The 20,203-nt window shown below is 40.8% G+C and overlaps 1 protein-coding gene across 4 annotated transcripts in view; it reads left to right on the plus strand.

The window, feature by feature from the left end:
- The window catches only part of LOC110949123 (A disintegrin and metalloproteinase with thrombospondin motifs 14), a 49,428-nt gene extending 29,289 nt beyond the window's left edge, over nucleotides 1-20,139 (plus strand). For 2 of the 4 annotated variants that reach the window (XM_022190995.2, XM_022190996.2), the window contains exons 7-22: nucleotides 533-638; nucleotides 4,970-5,113; nucleotides 5,230-5,362; nucleotides 5,603-5,716; nucleotides 5,907-6,055; nucleotides 8,318-8,490; nucleotides 8,718-8,851; nucleotides 10,290-10,413; nucleotides 10,682-10,762; nucleotides 12,643-12,806; nucleotides 12,896-13,061; nucleotides 15,353-15,485; nucleotides 15,662-15,869; nucleotides 16,438-16,567; nucleotides 17,071-17,178; nucleotides 17,285-20,139. In XM_022190995.2, the coding sequence (XP_022046687.1) occupies nucleotides 533-638; nucleotides 4,970-5,113; nucleotides 5,230-5,362; nucleotides 5,603-5,716; nucleotides 5,907-6,055; nucleotides 8,318-8,490; nucleotides 8,718-8,851; nucleotides 10,290-10,413; nucleotides 10,682-10,762; nucleotides 12,643-12,806; nucleotides 12,896-13,061; nucleotides 15,353-15,485; nucleotides 15,662-15,869; nucleotides 16,438-16,567; nucleotides 17,071-17,178; nucleotides 17,285-17,850 (2,633 nt within the window). In that variant the 3' untranslated portion in view covers nucleotides 17,851-20,139. The remainder of the gene's footprint in view (nucleotides 1-532; nucleotides 639-4,969; nucleotides 5,114-5,229; nucleotides 5,363-5,602; nucleotides 5,717-5,906; nucleotides 6,056-8,317; nucleotides 8,491-8,717; nucleotides 8,852-10,289; nucleotides 10,414-10,681; nucleotides 10,763-12,642; nucleotides 12,807-12,895; nucleotides 13,062-15,352; nucleotides 15,486-15,661; nucleotides 15,870-16,437; nucleotides 16,568-17,070; nucleotides 17,179-17,284) is intronic. The other 2 variants (XM_022190997.2, XM_022190998.2) reach the window with 2 other exon arrangements.
- The last annotated feature ends 64 nt before the right edge of the window (nucleotides 20,140-20,203 follow it).

Raw genomic sequence — 20,203 nt, forward strand, 5'->3', positions numbered from 1 at the left:
GGAAATCTTTGATAGCTGTGGCATTTGAGCTTAAGGCTCCTTCACGCTCCCTGATTAAGCGCTCTATAGTATGGCTATTTGTTGTTCCTTAGCGCTAATCAATGTGCTTTTAAGATGCTTTAATGCATACATAAAGCTTTCAGTATTTCACTTCTGTGTAGCCCAAAGATGTACTATTACTGAGTGGTATCTGGCTCTTAAAACAAAATATTACCTATACTTCTTGAATGCACATTTTCTCTTAGAAGCATTTCTGCCTCTTTAGCTCACCTTGAGTGAGTTACAGTATTACTGCCTGAATACAATGCACTGTATCTGAGCAAAAGCAATCTCAAGCGCTCCAGATATGTTCAGCTTCATACCAAGAAGACCTTCACAATGACTGCAGTTACGTCACATATACATTTCTCATGAAAGTTCAATAATGTCACATAACGAGCCAATTTTCTACCTTGTCACACTGCATGAGAATGTCACCACCTTTATTCTGGTACTTGATTATTGGGGCTGTGTGGTCTTTTCTGTTGCTCAGGTTATGCTCCAGTGACAGGGATGTGCCACCCACTGAGGAGCTGCACTCTGAACCATGAGGATGGCTTCTCCTCCGCCTTTGTGGTTGCTCACGAAACCGGCCATGTGTGAGTAATGGCATCATAATGAAAGGCACAGCAGAGTTTCACAGGCTCTTACTGTAACCAATTAAGCCGATAGTTTTGCATGGTACTGCGTGACTGTGGACTGTAATCAGATTTTAATGGGGCTCTGTTGTCTCGGCACAACAAAACATCTGGGCTAGAAGCATCAATTTAATCCAGTTTTATTCGTATAGCACCACTTCCCAACTTCAGTCATCTCCAGGGATTTCATAAAGTAAAATGAAGATCTTACAGTGTTGTTTTATAGAGAGAGACACTACAGTTTCAAAGATTTCTTCTCTCTTTTGGCGATAGCGGTGAAGTAAAATCTCCCATTTCAAAGGAAGAAAAGTACGGCAGCCGTCTGCCTCGACTGGTTAGGGTGAAGGCAAAGAGAAGAGCGAACAGCATCACAGAAAAACAGATGAACGACTCATGATACAGCATTAAAAAACTCCTCTTTATGAGTAAGAACGCCATCCCCGGCAGAACCAGGCTCAGGGGTAGCGACCATCTGCTTTAACTGATTAGGGTGAGGACTAAGTGGAAAGAGAACAGAACAGCAAATAGAAACAGAGAAACAATGCATGGGAGAACAATAAAAAGCTCTCAATTTATCAGGAAGAAACCTCCAGCAGAACCAGGCTTAGGAAGCTGTCTGCTTCACATGCAGGATAGTAGAGACAAACAATGAATGGGAGAACTAACAAAAATGGCTCGAGGGATACCTGCAGAGAGAGCAAAACACGAACTACAGCAGAGAGAAGGCACAAAGTTAGCAACGTGCAATGGTGCCATATAAATGTATGAGAGTAAAGGAAGTGAGAGGTGCTCAGTGCATCACGGGAAGCTCCTCAGCAGTCAAGATCTATAACTGCATAACTAAGTCACATTCAGGCTCACCTAAGCCAGGTCTAATTATAAGACTTAGCAAAGAGAAAAATTTGAAGCCTGATATTGAAAAAAGAGAGAATGTCTGTTTCCTGAACGCAAACTAGAACCATAAGAAAACCTGAGAGCAAAGTGGGATAATACGGTATAATAAGGTCTTCGAGATGGGATGGAGGTTGGTCATTGAGGGCTTTGTATGTGAGGATAAGGAGTTTAGGTTCTATTATAGATTTTACAGACAGCTAATATGGGAGAAATTAGATCTCGCTTGCTTGGTTCTACTGTACTCTGGATCAGTTGGAGGTTTTTCAGAGCGTTATTGAGACATTCCAATAATAATGAATTCATAATAGTCCACCCGGGAAAAAGAAATGCATGGACTAGTTTTTCAGCATTATTCTGAGACAAGGATGTTCCTGATTTTAACTATACTGCAGGCAAAAGTAGACCGTCCTACGGGCTTGTTTTATGTGAGTTAAAGGACAGATTCTGGTCACAATAACTCCAAGGAACCTCACAGTTGAACTCGAGGGCAAGACAATGACATCAAGAGTAACTGCATGGCGAGATGATGTGCTGTTTGAATTTACAGGGAAGTCATCTTAGCCTTTAAGACATGCATGAAGTTTGATTTTTTTCGCCTGAATCCATAAGTATGAAAAGAAATAACCATATAGCCCAAAATTTGACCCTATTTTTCTCTTATTATTAGTGTTATTATTATAAATTTTGCCATTTTCAACCATTTTTTTTAGATGTGGCATTGTAGATACTGACAGGCGCCTTTCAAATATATTAGTTTTCACCTCTGTGAAGCTCCATGGTTCATTATTTAGAATTCATAGCAGGCTGTATCCACTCTAGGAACTTTTGAGCTGCAGTCTGACTCTTTAACAGCTCCCGCTTGTGACGACATGACAGACTTATTCTGCATAACCCTGGTCCATTTCATGCTGATGGAGCTCTAAAGGCTCATGATGTACTGTAACCTCTGTGAACACTGCCTCTTGCTGCGACTGAAAGTGGCCTCCAAAGACTTGATTGACCATCAAATCATAGAAAAGAAAAGATGCACAGGTTGCCAATTTCCTCATCTGTTAATGGTGGAAAGAAAGGCGGCTGTGTCTGTAGGTGTTTCGAGACCCTGAGCCTTTGAACACAAAAGCATAATTTAATCGCTGAGTGTTGACATGTATATATGAGTGCTTTTGAAAAAGTATTTCAATAGTTTTCATTGTGCCTGTGTCTTTCTTTTTCATTTTGCTGAACCACACTGTAACACTGAATTGCCATTCACTGACACACAGGCAATGCAAATGTAGATTTCTGCCCAGACAGCCTTCAAATATTGTGAAAGCTCTCCACATTACCTTAAATTTAAGGGGATTTCAATAGTTTTATTATTTGAAAAATGTAATTATTTTTCTATTAGAAGTAAAACTCAAATATTGATGAGTGAAATAAAATTCCTAGAATGCAGTGGGGAAAAAAAGTGTCCTTCATACTCACTGTCGATTCATGTAATTGCATTTTAACTTAGGAGAATGCCAGAGCAAATGAAAAATGAGCAAGAAGTAATAGAAATAGTATAACTGATAAACTGTGTATAATCTAGGGCATTCTTTTTATGCAAACTTGTATTCTAATCTCAGAGGTCATTTAGCAAAATGCTAGATGATTAACTGATGTCCTGAGCCATCAAATGATTTTTTTTATTTATTTTTTTACATTTTTGCTGATTTAAAGCACTGTCTGAGGTTTTCTCATGTGTCAGGTGTGGTTCAAATAATTAACCTCTAACTACTGAGTTATTTTCAGCTGGCAAAGGAAGCACAAGGACGCTAAAATATACTGACACAGACTGGGAAAGGTGTTAGAATCGTTCACTGCGTCTTGCTGACTTTAAATGCACCAGCCAATTGCTGACACCTTTTCGCATTACAAAAAAAACCACCTGCTGAATCTTGTTTGATTTAGTTTCTACTTTAATTGCTTCTATAAGCTGCCAAATCTAAGCAGCTGTTCATTTAAATGTTCTAATTAAATTGCAGTTGTTTCCATATGAAGCATACATTTAACAAAATAGGTGTTGTTGCACATAAAATAGAGCAATGCAGCGCTTCAGTTGAAACCAGATCCAACCAGTTGTGGGTTGTTATTGTGTTCAAATGCGTGCTACTTAGGCGAAATAAAAGTCCAAATTCCCACCAGGTGGGTTTTAGCCATGTGATGGACTGTCTGTTGTATTCTCTGCCTCTTGTACATGCTGAGATAAGCTTCAGCTTTTCATGAACCTGAGCAGGATTAGGGAGAATTGAAATTGGACAGACTATTTTGCACAAAAGAAAGATAATACTGCACTGTTATTAAAGCACAGATGTTACAAAACACAGGATTTCAGCAGGCAGCCGTAATTCAATAAAAGCACACCGAGTATCTGACATCTGTAATGAAAACATTCTGATTTTCTTGAAACGACCAGTAGCCTATTGACATAAAGCAGCAACAATCAGTGTGCTTTATATGAACTGTTGATCATGTGACGGCTTTAATGTGAAAGGGGTCGCTCTTATTGATGCACCCGCAGAGAATCACCACTTGACTCCGCAGTTTCCCTTCAATTCTCTGAGGGTTTTAGCATCACTCTGCATATCGTTTTCATTCACTGTCATCGCTTTCATGGTGTTGTTTTCAGCCACAGCAGGCAGCCGTTATAAGACTAAATAACAAAGACGCCTCACTGCTTGAATATTATATGAAGAAAAGAAAAAGGAGTGGAAATTTTGACAGATTATTTATTGATTAGAGTCATATTTTCTGCAGATGTATTGATTTGTCTGCAGGTGGACATTTTGCCCTAACAATTTGCTACTGAATCCTCACTTAATATCTGTGCAATACAATTTGTGTTTAGATTGAACTTGCCTTTGTTGTCATCTCACACTGAGATGTGACAGATTATGGGATGTTCTTTTCTCACCCCCTGCAGACAGCACTTCAGCTCATTGTCACAAATGAGAACAGCCCGTCTCTGTTCCAGACTGAAGCATGCTCCTGCTTTTTTCTCTCCACTTACCGTACTCTAAAATACACGACCACCTCCAGTAAGGTTTAAATGAATCGACATTTCAGCAAAGAAACATGAATAAATAGTTTAGTTGGCATTTATTTGCAAAATACATGATTTCTACTCAAGACCAGACTTTATATCTATAGTGTTGATGCTTCTAGTTTTGATCTGTGCAGCCTGTGGAGCAAATTCATGGTTAATATGTTGCTGTCAAAGTCATCAGCACATAGAGCTTAAAGATATCTGAATATAGCAGAGCGTCTGGTATGATACATGTAAATATGTGAAATCAGCCAACCTGCATCTGTCTAGATGTGTTTTCCTGTTCATGCTGCATGCACTCCTGTTTAATGTGCATGTCTTTACCCTTCAGGTTAGGTATGGAGCACGATGGCCAGGGGAACCGCTGTGCTGATGAGACCAGTATGGGCAGCATCATGGCGCCACTGGTCCAAGCAGCTTTCCATCGCTACCACTGGTCTCGCTGCAGCAAACAGGAGCTCAACAGATACATCCAGTACGTTCTGCTTCTCCTTCTCCGCTATTTCTTGTTTTCTCATGGGCCTCTTGGTCTGTTCTCCAAAGGTCTCACGTCGCATCACATGTATGACCGTATTGTGATCTTCTCCTCAGCTCCTATGACTGCCTGCTGGATGATCCTTTTGAACATAAGTGGCCCAAGCTTCCTGAGCTCCCTGGGATAAATTATTCAATGGATGAGCAGTGCCGCTTTGATTTCGGCGTTGGTTATAAAATGTGCACAGCTGTAAGTCTTTCACGCCCGTGTATTGTCCAAAATATTGATTTACTTGAGTTTTTTTTTTTAAATTTACAATCCGACAGAAGTAATACAGAACCTAGGACATACGAGACAGCCAGAAGAACAGTAAACTGAGGGTGCTTTGCTGACAGTGATCTGTATGGGTGGATTTTCAGCAGGAAAAAAGCTGAATAATTTAGTTTGTTTACTTATCTACCTTTCAAAAATGCTGTTTTCCCGCTGTAGTTTCGAACCTACGACCCTTGCAAGCAGCTGTGGTGCAGCCACCCGGACAACCAGTACTTTTGCAAAACCAAAAAAGGTCCTCCAGTCGACGGGACTGAGTGCGCACCAGGGAAGGTAAAAAATGTCTTTGAATTATCTTCTATTTTCTTCTACAACAATTGCTAAGTGGAATTCTTCGAAGATAGGAAGCAGAGAGGAAATGAGAACGTTTTCAAAGTAGTCGACCATCATTAGTCTGGACATCGCTGACCTTACTATCGCGCTCATAGTGCTGTCTTTTCTCCTGCTTTTGTCGTACTTTCAGTGGTGCTTCAAGGGACATTGCATCTGGAGATCCAGCCAGGAGCCCCAGGGTCACGATGGAAATTGGGGCTCCTGGTCTAAGTTCGGCTCTTGCTCCAGAACGTGTGGAGGGGGAGTTCGCTCCCGCAGCAGGCAGTGCAACAATCCCCCGTAAGTTGTGCAGCAGTGGAAAAACTGATTGTAGCTGACAAAAAAATAGAGACAAAGAACACAATGAAAATGAATAGCTTACGTATTCAGAGATTAAATAGTTTATGTGTGACATCCTTTAAAAGTGTGAATGCACAGCTGGATGAACCAGGAACATTTTCACTTTAAAGTAATGACATTTATATTTGACAAAATGTTTCAACTTTGACAAAGCAAGCAGAGTTGCAAAAATTCAGCAGGGGGTGTAAAATCCACGGAGGATCTGCAGAGATCAGGCTTCTTAAGCAACACAGCAAAACATTGCTGAAATCACATATCATATCACATATCATATATCACAATCATGTGTTACTTTTCACTTTTTTACTGCCTAGATCAGACTTTCAGATCAATGGTTACTTTTATTGTTATAAATGCATGTTTTCAGATGTTCCGTGTTTAGCAACCATTTAATACAAAGTTTGCAGTTTGCCATTGCTCACTTTAATATTTATTTTTCACCTGTATCAGAGCTTTATTTTTGTTTGTGTTTTGCAGTTGGATGTGGAGCAATGTTGTTAAACAGAAATGGAGCCCTCACTAATGATGGCATGAATTCTAATTAGGCTTTTAAGCTTCTTGGTTTCACTAAATGACAGACAGTAATTGCAAAGCAACAACATGACTGACATGCGATGGCACGTGTCCATGGAACAGTCTGGAGATTTGAACTGGGACACTGTTGAAGACAAAATTAAATGTACTGAATGAGTGGGTGGGTGTGGGTACAGAAACCTTACATGCTTTGGTGTATTGTCAATGGATTCTTTTGTCACTCAACATAGTGGAACAGAGAAACAGCAGAAATTGCAGATGGTGATGAGATAACCATTTTGGGGTCTCTCTAAGTTTTACATCATTTTCAATTCGAACACATCAGCAGAGTAAATAGATTTTTTTGTGCTAACCTCAAAATAGCGCACTGTGACAAATAGTATATAGGTCAGACTGTGCTAGTATGGAGGAGACCTTTTCACAGGAGAAACTTTGACTTATCATTGCAGAAACAGCACTGATGATGCCAATAACTAACAGAAATGAGTAATTAGTTACATTTAGCTGCTGCAGTTCCAGACTCCTGCTGTTTTTTATGCCGGCTCACGTTTGAACATTTAAGGCTTAACGGGACACTGAAATATAATGGTTTGTTGATATTATTTAGAACTTTGTGTTGCCTACTGTGATAAGTCAGCTATAAAAACACAATATATAATAATATCAGCAACTTGAAAAAGTGGCAGATTGAATTTTCACAATAAAAGCCACCACGAGTGATATTTTATATCCCTACAGATAGGTGCAATAGGAAGTAGGAGAATAGCACGTTTGGGTTGAAAAAAGTAAATATAGCTGCTGCAGCTAATAAATATTGCCAAAAGCTTCTTGTTTTCAAATGTTAATGCACTGTTACTTTCCATTTTACACTGACACATTAGGTATAATAAATCATGACTATTGGTGACACTTCATTGCCACTGGCTGAGGATCTGTAAAGGAATCTAAATGATGTGTGGGAGCCAGGAAACATTTCACACATGCAAAGTGAAGCTGAAAGGAGTCTCGCCTCTAACGACATGATCCAAAGCGAACCTCAAAAATCCACCGTGGATGACTCAGAGGAATGCAAATCGATGCTTTTGAAATGGCACATGCAGTCACGTGACATTAGCATCACTGCAAATGTGTTGGGAGATCTGAAACATGGTGTGTGTGCAGGACTGCGTCAAGAAGAGGAGACTGGGTGAAAACACTTAAATCAATAATTGGCAAGGCTTGAAGCTGCTTTTGCAAGCTGTCAGAGGACTCATGCTGACTTAGTACCGGTTACCTTTCTTGAACATTTGAAGAAGAAGAAGAAGAAGACGACGAAGAAGAAGACGAAGACGAATTTTCTTATTTTAACGTCAAAAAGCAACAACATTTGTCAAACAGACATTTGCATGCCACTATATGCAGCTGAAATGCCATTTTCTGTCATTTTGCGATCCTTTAATTTCTTTTCATTTTCAGCATCACTTCAACGCAGTTTCACATTGAAACAAGTCTTTGTACTTGTGGAATTTTAGTGCACATGCTGCTTGCTGTATTTTGTTTTTGCTGTTTATTTTAATATGCTTACAACTGATTCTAGCTCTGTGAAATGGCACCAACATGGATTATTTTTGGACTTTTCTGAATATCATGAGCAGAGGCATCTTAACCGCTGTGTTTTTCACCGATCAGGCCTGCCTACGGTGGTCGAGACTGCCCCGGCTCTGCTTTTGACTACCAGATGTGCAACACCGAGGAGTGCGCCGGCCCTTACGAGGACTTCCGCGCTCAGCAGTGCGTCCAGAGAAGCAACAAATACCACAAAAACATCAAGCACACTTGGCTGCCGTACGAGCACCCAGATGGTAAGTCCGTAAAGAGTGAAGCAAAGCTGGCTCCTCGTTTTAGAGGCGAGCTTGAAGGTTTTACGTGAGCGCGACAAGTGAACAGATGACATTTGCAGGAGCAACTGTTCGCACGCACGTTTAGATTCAGTGTAGGTGTTATCAGCGCTCTGGGAGCCGCAGATGTCTTTGTCAGATCCTGAACGTACCTGGATGAGTGGAGGTGTGTTGTGTTTGTGTGCTTTCAGAGGCCCGTAAATGTGAGCTGAGCTGCAAGTCCAAGGAGACAGGAGAGGTGGTGTTCATGAACCAGGTGATGCATGATGGGACGCGATGCAGCTACTCGGACCCCTTCAGTGTGTGCGCTCGAGGAGAATGTCTCGTAAGTCTTTACTAAAACTACCTGGACTCATTCACACGATCTGTTCTTTGTAAACTATGAATGTGATTTTTGTCACAAGAAAAAATGGGTGACATTATGACCCTGTCCTTGAAACTATACACCCGCTCCTTTTCTGTTACCGAAAAATGTATGAGTATGCGACAGATACTGGTTTCAAAAGCAAAGCCACCACCTTACTGACTAAATACATTCATTCTCTTCATGTTTGAGTTTTTAGATCACATCGCTGCAGCAAAGTCTAAAGGTCCAAAAGTCTAAAAGTCTAAAAGTCTAAAAGTCAGGTTTAAGCTTTTCTTCTTCAAATGAATTTGAAAATGTGCTTCTAGTGGGAAACCACACATTTTTCTCTGTGAAGGCCAAACCTCCAAGTATAGTTGTAATAAACAAAACATTTCTGCCTTGAATGGAACCCTAAATGTCATATTTCTGCTATTATTCCATTGTATATGAGAATGAGAAGAAAGACGTCCATTTTAGGCTTTTAAAAAGATAACAACCATTTAAATATGTAAAGTAAAAGTTATTTAATATCAAACTTTGCCCAAAAAATGATTTTAAAGTTTATTCACAGTCATTTCTGTGCCAGTTTTGCTACTGAAGTTTAGCATCCTTCTTTAGTAAGCATTATTCAACACTAAAAACACCCTCTTTAACATGTTCATGTGTATTTTATTTGCTAAAAGACGTATAATATTTTTTATAGTCAGACTGCAGTGTACCAATTGTCTAAAAAACACCGAACCTAAAAACAAAAGTGTAAACTTTTAGGGTTCCATATCATTTTTCTTCTTCAAAATCGTTTTCTGGTTCAAACATGCATGACTGACTTCCTCTAATATTACAACTTGTGTAGCGTAGAGTAGTTTTACAGTGTTGACAAGTTGTAGGTGAGCTGGTGTGCTTCAGCTGCAGCGAGTGGGAAAGAGTGCACCTCACAGATTGCCATTTTAAAAGAGGATTAGATGTAAAAATGTACATTTGATCAACAGAAATACGTTTTTAAGCGTCACTGGTCATCAATGATCAGAGAGAAACTTTAAATACCACCTCCTACAGAGCTGACTTCAGGTTATAAATCGTGCCCTTTCAGAGAGTGACACACATATGCGGTGACGTAACTGTGAATGATATACTGCACATCTCAGCAGGTTTTCTTTTGTCTCAGTGTTCACCTTGTAGTCGAAGCTTTTGTCGTTGAAAGGCCACAGCGCTCAGTGTTTTGGCTGCTCTCCTGTTATGTCTGGGTGTTTTTTCCGACACGCATCATCTTCACGCATTCACCATCCAAACCAGACGCATGCTGCGTTCCTCCCATGGCGTCATTTTCCCAGCGGAAGCAATCTCAGTCTGCGTAAATGTCACATGCAGCATTACCTCGGTTTGATCGACAGCCTCTGCCCTTTCTCCTCCGTTACAGCATGTCGGTTGCGACAAGGAGGTCGGCTCGTACAAACAGGAGGACAAATGTGGAGTGTGTGAGGGGGACAACTCCCACTGTCGCACTGTGAAGCTGACACTCACCAAGACGCCCAAAAAGAATGGTAATTATCAGCTACACGGGCAGTCCACTGCTATCCTTTCTGAAGGAGTCCAGCAGTCTTTTGCCTCATTCTGTGTGCAAAGCCAACTATACCTGCTACTTCTTTAGGGAACAAGTGATCTCAGATTGGGTTTTGACTTACTTATTTTGCCCCCTCGATGGAAACGGTTCCTCCTGTGTTGTGGCCGAAACTCTGTGTGATTCTGAAATAATTGGATCGCCGCCTCTGGTTACATCTTCACAATGGTGCACCTTTTTTGTCTTGTCAGGTATGCTGAAAATGTTCGACATCCCCATAGGAGCCCGTCACATAGTCATTGAAGAGAATGAGACCTCCCCTCATATAATTGGTGAGTGTGTCACGCTTCCTTTTTCCATCCGCAGAAACACTTGATACTGTCAGCACAGCTGGAAGTAACAACTGGTTTGTGATGGGAATTGCAGGATTCGGGGTTATAAAAGTAGCTGCATAATTGCACTGATTGCTTCAGGTCTGTTCTGCAGGTGTAGGTAAACTCTATACTCTACAAATGGGCAAATCTAATAATGCACATTAGAGCATCATGTGAATAAAAGGCGAAGGAAATGACAAATGTTGGATGTTGATCTGCCACTTTTACACAGGAGTAGTCCACTTATATTGTCCTGGACGTCTGTACCAGCAGCTGCAAAGTTAGTAGAATATTCTAAAACACTTTTGTCTTGCTTCTTCACAGAAAGCAGCAGTTGCAAACAATTCCGGAGGAGACATAATTCATTTCTGCACTGGTGGTCAGCGTGCTTTAAACAGTGGAAATGAATACAATATTTCTGCTGAAACTATTTAGCAATTTTTCGGGTAAGGCGAGGACAGATTGGAATTTAATAAACCGAAAAATCTGGGATGAGGAAGTGAATTTTGCAGCAGAGTCCAGCAGTTGGCATATATTTATAATTCTTTTACACCTCTGCTCCAGCATCTGTCTGCCTTGTTCTAATGAATGCAACGTCTCACGAACGCCTCGAGAATTTCTTCAAATCTGGCACAAACGTCTACTCATTACATATAGATATGATTTTTGATTTTTTTTAAATGCTGACGCTGTATCCAACTTTTCAGAGCTGTATGTGAAGCCTCAAAAGCATATTTAATTCCCAAAATGTCAACTTTTACTTGCGAGATTAAACAGAATTCCAGGATGTGAGGTGATACTTAACAGAGGCTATAAGGAGGAGAATCTTGCCCAAATTTGACACTTTTAATGCCATGATAATGGCATTTTTTTAAATGGTGAAGTAGAAATTAATTAGAATGATTTTTTGCATCTGTTTAATCAAGCAAACACCATTCATGTAAGAATTTCATTTTGACACAATGCGCTACAAAGACAACTATAAAGACACTCAGAGAGCACAATATTCCACTGAGGTTAGTCATTGAATCATTTCCGATGACTGAAATCTTTACAAAATCCGTGGATCGAGACTAAGCCGCATCACTGCCAAAATCTAATCACTTGGTCCTTGTGTCATTTCTGTACTTCAATGGAAATTTCATCCAAATTGTTAATCCATTTTTGAGTAATGTTCCTAACAGACAGGCAAACAGACAAAACAACGCTGATCGTCATATAACTCCGCCGAAGTTCCGCCTCCTTAGCAGCGTAAAAATAATTGCCACGTATGTTCCAGAGAAGCTTGGGTCTATATTAATATTCCCTGTAAGATATTACTGTTAATTAGCACTGTTGTTGAATTAAATTAGAGGTTCTATACTGCTGATGTGAAAAGAAGAAAAAAAGGTTTTCTTCTCCACATTCACTTTCAGTTTGAGCTACATGATGAAGTCTTTGTATGTGTAACACAGGAAAACCATATTGTGAAGGATTATGTGAAAAGAAATGAGAGCAGAGAATGACCAGGTATGAAAAGGAGTGACACCATCATATCTTTAAGCTGACAATGACTCTTTCTGCAACTGAATCATTGAATCAGAATCAGCTTGTCGTTGGGCCAAACCCGCACTTCTCTTTTCACCACTTTTTTCCTCTCTGGCTTTTATTAGCTCCTGGAAATAAGAGATGGAACTCAACTTGGAGAAATAGTGTTGGCTAACCACAGTTCATACTGACACGAGTTGTTTGTGTGTGGGGGATCATGAATTTCTGTTCATGTTTTTGAGACTTTTAATGAAAGAAAAGTAGATAATATGCACACATTTTGTCTCCCCTACGCTCCTCATTATTGGCAGCTGTGAAGAATCAAGTTACTGGAAGCTTCATACTGAATGCGAAAAGTGAAGATGCTGAGTCAAAGACCTTCATCGAAAATGGTTTACAGTGGGAGTATTCCATCGACGCTGAGAAGGAGACTCTGAAAACAGCTGGTCCTCTGCATGAAGGCATCGTAGTTCTGGTGAGTGGGACGTTTAGCTTGAATTTATTCTGATCTTTTGTTTTATCCTTCCAGGTTTTTATACTATCCTTCCTTTCTTTTATTTGCAGGTCATTCCTCAGGAAGAAGAGGCCAAAGTGAGCCTGACTTACAAGTATATCATACATGAGGACCTCCTACCGCTTATTACCAACAACAACGTGCTTCTGGCTGAACTGGACACGTATGAGTGGGCACTGAAGAGCTGGTCTCAGTGCTCCAAGCCTTGTGGGGGAGGTCAGTGAGCGTGTGTGGAAAGACGCAAAAAGACAAATAATTAAGTCTGCAAATTGTAACGATGTGCATATTCAGACAAAGGCAAACCTGAATCTGTTTTTGTGAAGTTTTGCCACCCATTTGTCTTCAGTCGCAGCTTGAATGCTTCAGACGACTTTTCAATTAATTTATTAAATGGAAACAGACTGACAACAATTCTATCATTTAAACAAGTTAATTGAAGTGAAAAATGACTAACATTTGCTTCCCTTGCCATTTTCAGATAATTGTAAATTATCTGATAATAATAAACTTTATTTATAGGGCACTTTTAGAAACACAAGTTTAAAAGTGTTTTCCCGAACACCAATCACCAGGATTTAAGAGACAGATAAATCACAGAATGGCATATAAAATACAGTTCAAAGGTAATTAGAATAGAATAAAATGAGGAAAGGCACTCTGATATGAATATGTTTTAAAAAACAGCTTAAAAGATGTCACTGACTTGAATGCACATACTGTGTATCATTTAGTTTTAGAGCACTGGACCAGATAAAAGACGTCTGCCTGAGGGCTTTAAAACCAATCAGTAACATGATCAAATCTGCTCTAAAATGTACTGGGAGTCAGTGTAAAGAGGGCAAAGCAAACCACTTCATGCACATCTTTCTCTTTCTTCAAATGTTTCTAACATGTACCATACAGTGAATCTGTAAGTCGGAATGGTATTAATGATTAAATAGTGATGAAAATAATATTACAAAATTATAATGATGCACATGTCTTTACAGCATACAATGAGGTCCTAAAGTAGTATCAAGTGTACTTATTTTCAATTTTAATACATTAAATTTGAAGAAAAAAATGATGTATACAAAATATATTTGAATTTCTGGATGTCTTAGTGTTTGTTTGTTTCCCTTTTTCTTTAATAACAGTGTGTAAACCAGACATTGTAGCTTGTCTCTGAAGAATAAGGCGCTCCCACTCTTTAGTCAAAACGCCCCCACACTCAAATATTCCCACCACCATGTTTCGCTGTGGCTTTCATAAGCTGCTGTGTCATTTTTCTCTTGTTTGCCACCTCGCATACACCCTCCTGTTACTGCCATAAATCTGGATTTACCCATCCACTGTGAAATGCTGGGATGTTTTAGCCCACCCCAAGCAAGGCCGAGCATCCGGCCTTGTTTCAGAGACTCGTCATGTGAGGTCAGCTGTTACACAGCCTTCTTTTGCCTTCTACTGATTGGAGTCTTGCTCCCTTTGGCTGTCTCCCTATCCGTCAGTGGACAAAGCTTGATGAATTGGTCTTCTAATGGGGTGATTACTTGGGGTAGTCTGCCTGATTGTGCTTTGGATCCAGCTGATGAAATTTCTACAGAGTGTTTTAGAGAGAGCCATTCAGCACCCCCTCTTAGAAACCTTCAGTCGAGCCATGATTTTGCACCGTTAAAGCCCCTCTTTGCTCAAAATAACTATTTCGTTGCTGATGCTTTCCATTTGTTCTGATACATGTTTTCACTATAACAGTATTATAGGGTGACCATATTCTGTTTCTCTGAAAAGAGGACACACTTCCAGCTCCCGCGCGAAAAATTATCAGTCCCCCCCATTTTTAGGGGTTTTCCGTGGGTCAGGGGGCTTTTCTGTGCTTCAAACTCAGTTAAACAAATATTCTGGCACTCCGCAGCGTGTGCAGTGGAAATTGTCTGATAGAAGAGAATGGGTTCTAAGTGCTGCGCAGTACGATTCAAGAGCGCGGCGGTTTCGCGTTATGTGGAATTTAGGGGATCAAAAACCCGGACATTTGAAGGACTTTATAAACGCCGGCCGGACAGGCCGGACAGCCTCTCAAAAGAGGACATGTCCGGGCAAAAGAGGACGTATGGTCACCCAACAGTATTATTTACTGAGCAATGTTCTCCTGGAAACTCGAGGCACAGCAGGTGAACAATGGCCGCAAGTTGATTCGCTCGATTGAGCCTGTGATGAGTCAATCAAATCCACTTGAGTGTTTTCTGTATGTGAAGTGTCTTTCAATCGAAGGATACAACTCAAGGAAGTGTGAACTTTTGCACAAAGAAGTGAACATAGTGTAGAATCTTCAATATGTACCATTTGTTTCACACTTCTTGTGTGTTTTTGAATGTTAAAAACCCCTAAACTTTCTGCTTATGTCAGGTTCAGAATAAAATATGAGAGATGTTTAATGTGATACCAGACTCTATAAGTGTGTAGATAGGTGTACGTCTATATTACCTTTGTCCTGTTGAAAGATTAATCATGTACACTTTTTTGTCTCTCAGGTGTACAGTACACAAAATACGGATGCAGGAGGAAGAGCGACAGCCGTCTGGTGCATCGTAACTTCTGCGAAACCAGCAAAAAGCCTAAGCCCATCCGCAAGCGCTGCAACATCCAAGAGTGCAGCCAGCCCACGTAAGTGACCTTCAGCGCCGCACAGCTAAATAGATATTTGAAAATAGCCGCTAATAGGGAGGTCATTATTTCCTCCATAGAGGTCATAACAGTGGCTTCAAATGGAGACTCTAAGTGCTATTAGTAACTGGCGGCGAAAAAGCGTCTAATCGCCGAGTTGCCTGCTGTGCTGGCAGGTGGGTGGTGGAGGAGTGGAGTCCCTGCAGTAAGACCTGCGGGAAGCTGGGCTACCAGAGCAGGGTGGTGCAGTGCATGCAGGTGCTCCACAACGGCACCAACAGAGTAGTCCACAGCAAACACTGCACCGACAGTCGACCAGAGATGAGGAGGGCCTGTAACCACACCGTATGCCCCGCCCAGTGGAGGACCGGGGCGTGGTCTCAGGTAGGACAAGTTATGGTGTTTTGTTATATATTATTGTGTATTGTGACGATTATTTATGCATCACTAAATCAAGCAAGTTGCAGCAAACAAACTAGTTGTTACTTCTTTTTATTCACTGCCATGTGTAACTGCTGTGTTAGCTAACTGATAGACTTGCTAATTTATTTACATTGCCAAACAGTGAACATGGTATTACAGTCAACGTATTAGACCTCACACCAGGTTTACGCTCATCCATATTCATGTTGAATTCTGGAAACACGTGAAAATCAAGGAAAAATACATAATATGACAATCTGCAGGAAAATACTATTTGCAACATTACCCACTTTAAAATGAGGATAGACAGGAAGCCTTGATGTAAATTGGGTGAGTGTATTTTGACATAGTGGGAAAACTGACCAAAAATGGCAGTGGTCATTATAAAATGACCTCCATGAGTAAACTGACAACTTGGTTTAGGGTCACAGTAAGGGTTAGGGAAGTGGTGTCTATGGTTAGCTTTAGTGTACGTCCATCTAACACGGCTGTGTGTTTTCCAACGTATCTTGTTCTGGATGTGTGGCAGTGCTCGGTGACCTGTGGTGAAGGGATTCAGCAGAGACAGGTGGTCTGCAAGGCCAGCGACAACACCATCGGAGAGTGTGAGGGCGAGAAGCCGGAGACAGTCCTCATATGTAAACTAAGTCCATGTCCAGGTGAGATCCACGTCCAAGGGAGTTTACCGGGACAAAGTCTTTTTACTAGCGGATTTGCTGCTAGTCTTAAACACACTGTTCAAAGGAAACTGAAAGGTTGACTTATAATATCTACGCTGACAGCTTATTTGCATCATCGATGTCAAAAATTGCAGCAGCCGACTCAAATTTCAGGCTGAAGCTTTTTTTAATCACCCCAGGATTCTTATAATTCGCTCCATTTTTCTGCCCTGAAACCCCCCTGCAGCGTTTCCTCTCTTGCTTCCACTTCAAGGAGTTCATAACCACTAGTGGTTTTTGTTTCCCTGCACAGGAAGTACGTTTTGTCCAAAAACATAAAGAACTAAGGTTGTGCCCTGCAAAAAACACCGTGGTTTTTCTTTTAGCATAAAGTCAGATTAGGTCAAGACATTTTCCTAGGATCATGTGGATCCTGTTCAGTAGCACATTCAACAGTATTTTTCAGCTCAGTTCTGTTGTGTGTTTGCCGTTATGTCCTCCAGGTCAGCCAATGTCTTCTCTCACCTCTCAAACAGTAGAAAATTCTACAATGAAAGACGAAGCTGTATACCAAAGGGTTCCTGAAAACCCTGTCCAAAAAATCTCCTCCAGTAAGTTCAAATGTCATTTGTTTCAGAAATGAATCACTCTGATGTAAATCTCAACAGTGGAAAGGTTTTTTTTTTCTTAGATTTTTTTCTTTCCTGTTATTACTAGATGAACCTTGTCTGGGGGATAAATCGATTTTCTGCCAAATGGAGGTCCTCGCCCGCTATTGTTCCATCCCTGGATATTATAAGCTCTGTTGTGAGTCTTGTAACAAGAAAGAAAGCCTCACCACGCACATTCCCGATTTCCACAACACCCCAGTGGCCTTCGCTGAAGCCGTTACTGCCACTGTTTCTCATCCTGCCTCATCCAAAACTCCTCCCGTCGCCACAACCCAGACCCCACCACAAACCACTAAAGCCGTCAGTCGGTGGCTTCTCTCCACTGCGCCGGTGCCGACCACGGCCTCCGCTGCTCAAGCTTCACCATCAACAGATGCTGCTCAGCCCCAGCATCCTACCGGCGACTACTTCCTCACCGCCGGGAAGAGAGATTCGGGTGCGGGGCATCTTCTACCTCCAGGGTCGACTCGGCCCACTGCAGACTCCAGTGGAGGTGCCTCTAAAGAGCACAGTCCAAACAGCACTTTAGGCCCAGTCGCTGCCAGGTCAAGAAGGGACAATTTAGGATCCGAGAGGGACTCAAGTCACAGAACCTTGTCAGCTCAGAAATGAACAGCGAGCAGTGTTGTGAACGTGCTGCTTAGTGAGACGTCTCAAACATCAGCTCACACTCCGGTGCAGTATCTGATTCACTCTTGCTGCAGATAATGTCTTTTTTTTTTTTTTTTTTTTTTACGATTTTTTTGTTGTTTCCATGCCAGTGAACTTAGACCAGACCAGTGATGGTTACCTCATCAAAACTCCAGAGCGATCTGCGTGTGCGGCGTCGCTCTGCCCTCTGTGCTTTGAATACGAAACGGAAGTTAAAAAAAAAAAAGTTGTCAAACCGAAGGTGCTGTAAACTAAAACGACTACAAGACGTGTTCAAAATGTGATGACTGCATTGCTACATTCATGTTTTTATCTGTGTACAGTTGTGTAAGCCTGTTTTTTTTTCTTTCAAGTGCATCAGAACTACTATTGAACTTGTATTGTGAACAGGAGGAGAGGTCAAACGTTATGGAGGTGCATGTAACAGCTGTGGATTCCTGAGTGTGCCATTGGAGTAATTACAGACCAGCGTTCAGCTAGAGTCAGTTATTAAGCTGCTACATTTGCTAATTAAATTAAAATTGAAGCTACACATCAAAAGCCTATAAAAGACATCCTTCCCTTATTATCCTAATTTGAAAGCATTCATTTTTGAGTTGCAGGAGTTATTGAACAAAGTATTTTTCGTCACTTCTAATATTTTTGCCTCCTTTTAATTTTCCATATCATGATAGCTCCATTTTAAAGATGACTGTTGATGCAGTGTGTTGACTTATAAAGGTTTTACATCCAACCAACAGAGGAGTAAATGGAAGTCTGGCTGTCGAGCTGGTGATTTCTGACTAACAAAAAAAAAAACATCTACTGTTTGTTTTTTTCAGGAAAAGGTACTAAAATCATACATCACAAAATATCTGTTGCTCTGAACTCAAATCTAAAGGTCAAAATGCATTTGAAAGCAGCCATGTTTGCAGAATGTTGGCAAAATTGTTACTTTTTTTTCATGTTTTAACCCAAACAGTTCATTAAGTCATAGGCGTCAGTTTAGGGGGGGACGGTGGGGACGTGTCCCCACCACTTTTTCTCAGGGGTCATTTTGTCTCCAACACATTCAAATTCTTCACATGTAAGTCGTTGTAAACCCAGTTATTTTCAGTAGTATAGAAAATTCCGATGCTCCTGAACGCACCATCCGCACTCAGCCGAGAGTTGCACAGACACGCAGCACACCTTCGTGAGGATTAAAAAAAAAAAAAAACGCGCAGATGCTAAATTTGCGCCTGTGCCAAGTGGAAGCTCCGACCAGAGGCGTGCAGGGGCAAAATTTCGGCCCGGGAGAATTAGTACTATAGCGGCCCACAGACCACTCTATGCATGTACTGATAGCTGAACAGTTTGAGCCTCCGCCTTTGGTGTGGTGGTTGTGAGTTGGAGCCCAGCTTGTGGCATTTTGCCGCCGTTCTTCGACATTTTCTCAAAGTGCTGTGGTCTCTCCCCCCCCCCACTTTAAAAAACAAACTGACGCCCTTGCATTAAGTGACTGTTAGTTTTCAGTCCAAGCTCTTATTTACCATACTAAGAGAGGCTCTATTCATCGTCTCATCTAACAGCAAGACAGCGAGAGAAATGTCAAGCTGCTCCTTTCATGCTACTTTAATGGATGCACTTGTAATGGTTTTTTTAAAATTATTTATCAGGCTGCTAATTAATTCTAGTCAAGCATTTGTTAAGTCCATAATTACTCCAGTGGCACACTCCAGACTTCATAGTCATCACTCCTGGCAGGGAGCTTCATGGCTTCTCTGTCCCCCGGTGCTCTTTTTCTTTCTTTTTTTTTTTTTTTTTTTGTTGTTGTCCAGATCGAACATACTGGTGATTATTGTCACTGATTTAAAAAAAAAAAAAAATCACGACTGTTTGCAAGCCGACACCACTGTAGCATGCCCTCCGTCTGTCTTCGTGGAAGTCAGTCTCTTGATGCTTTAAAAACAAACAAAAAAAGATTTCAGAAAAGTCACATTATGATGTTTTTTTTGTAACTGACACATTTTTTTCAGATAATAATGTATATAGTGTAAATTACAAGTTATGAAAAAGTGTACGTTGCAGTTTGAAAACACAGGTGATGCTGTACGTCCACAGACTGGTTGGTCATACTGTTACACCGTTCCTGCATTGCGGTTCATAACGTCATTATGTTTATTGTATAGTTCTTGTATATACGTACGTGAATGAAAGCTTTAAATGTTAATATTTATTGAATTTTTAAGTGGTATGGTGAACAAAGTAAAACACATTTGAAAGAACGGACATTCTTGTGGTTGCACTTTATATATTGGGCTTTGAAAACTGTTCCATTAGCTCTTCTAAGTGA

This window comes from Acanthochromis polyacanthus, chromosome 19, assembly GCF_021347895.1.
Source record: "Acanthochromis polyacanthus isolate Apoly-LR-REF ecotype Palm Island chromosome 19, KAUST_Apoly_ChrSc, whole genome shotgun sequence".
Taxonomy (NCBI): Eukaryota; Metazoa; Chordata; class Actinopteri; family Pomacentridae; genus Acanthochromis; species Acanthochromis polyacanthus.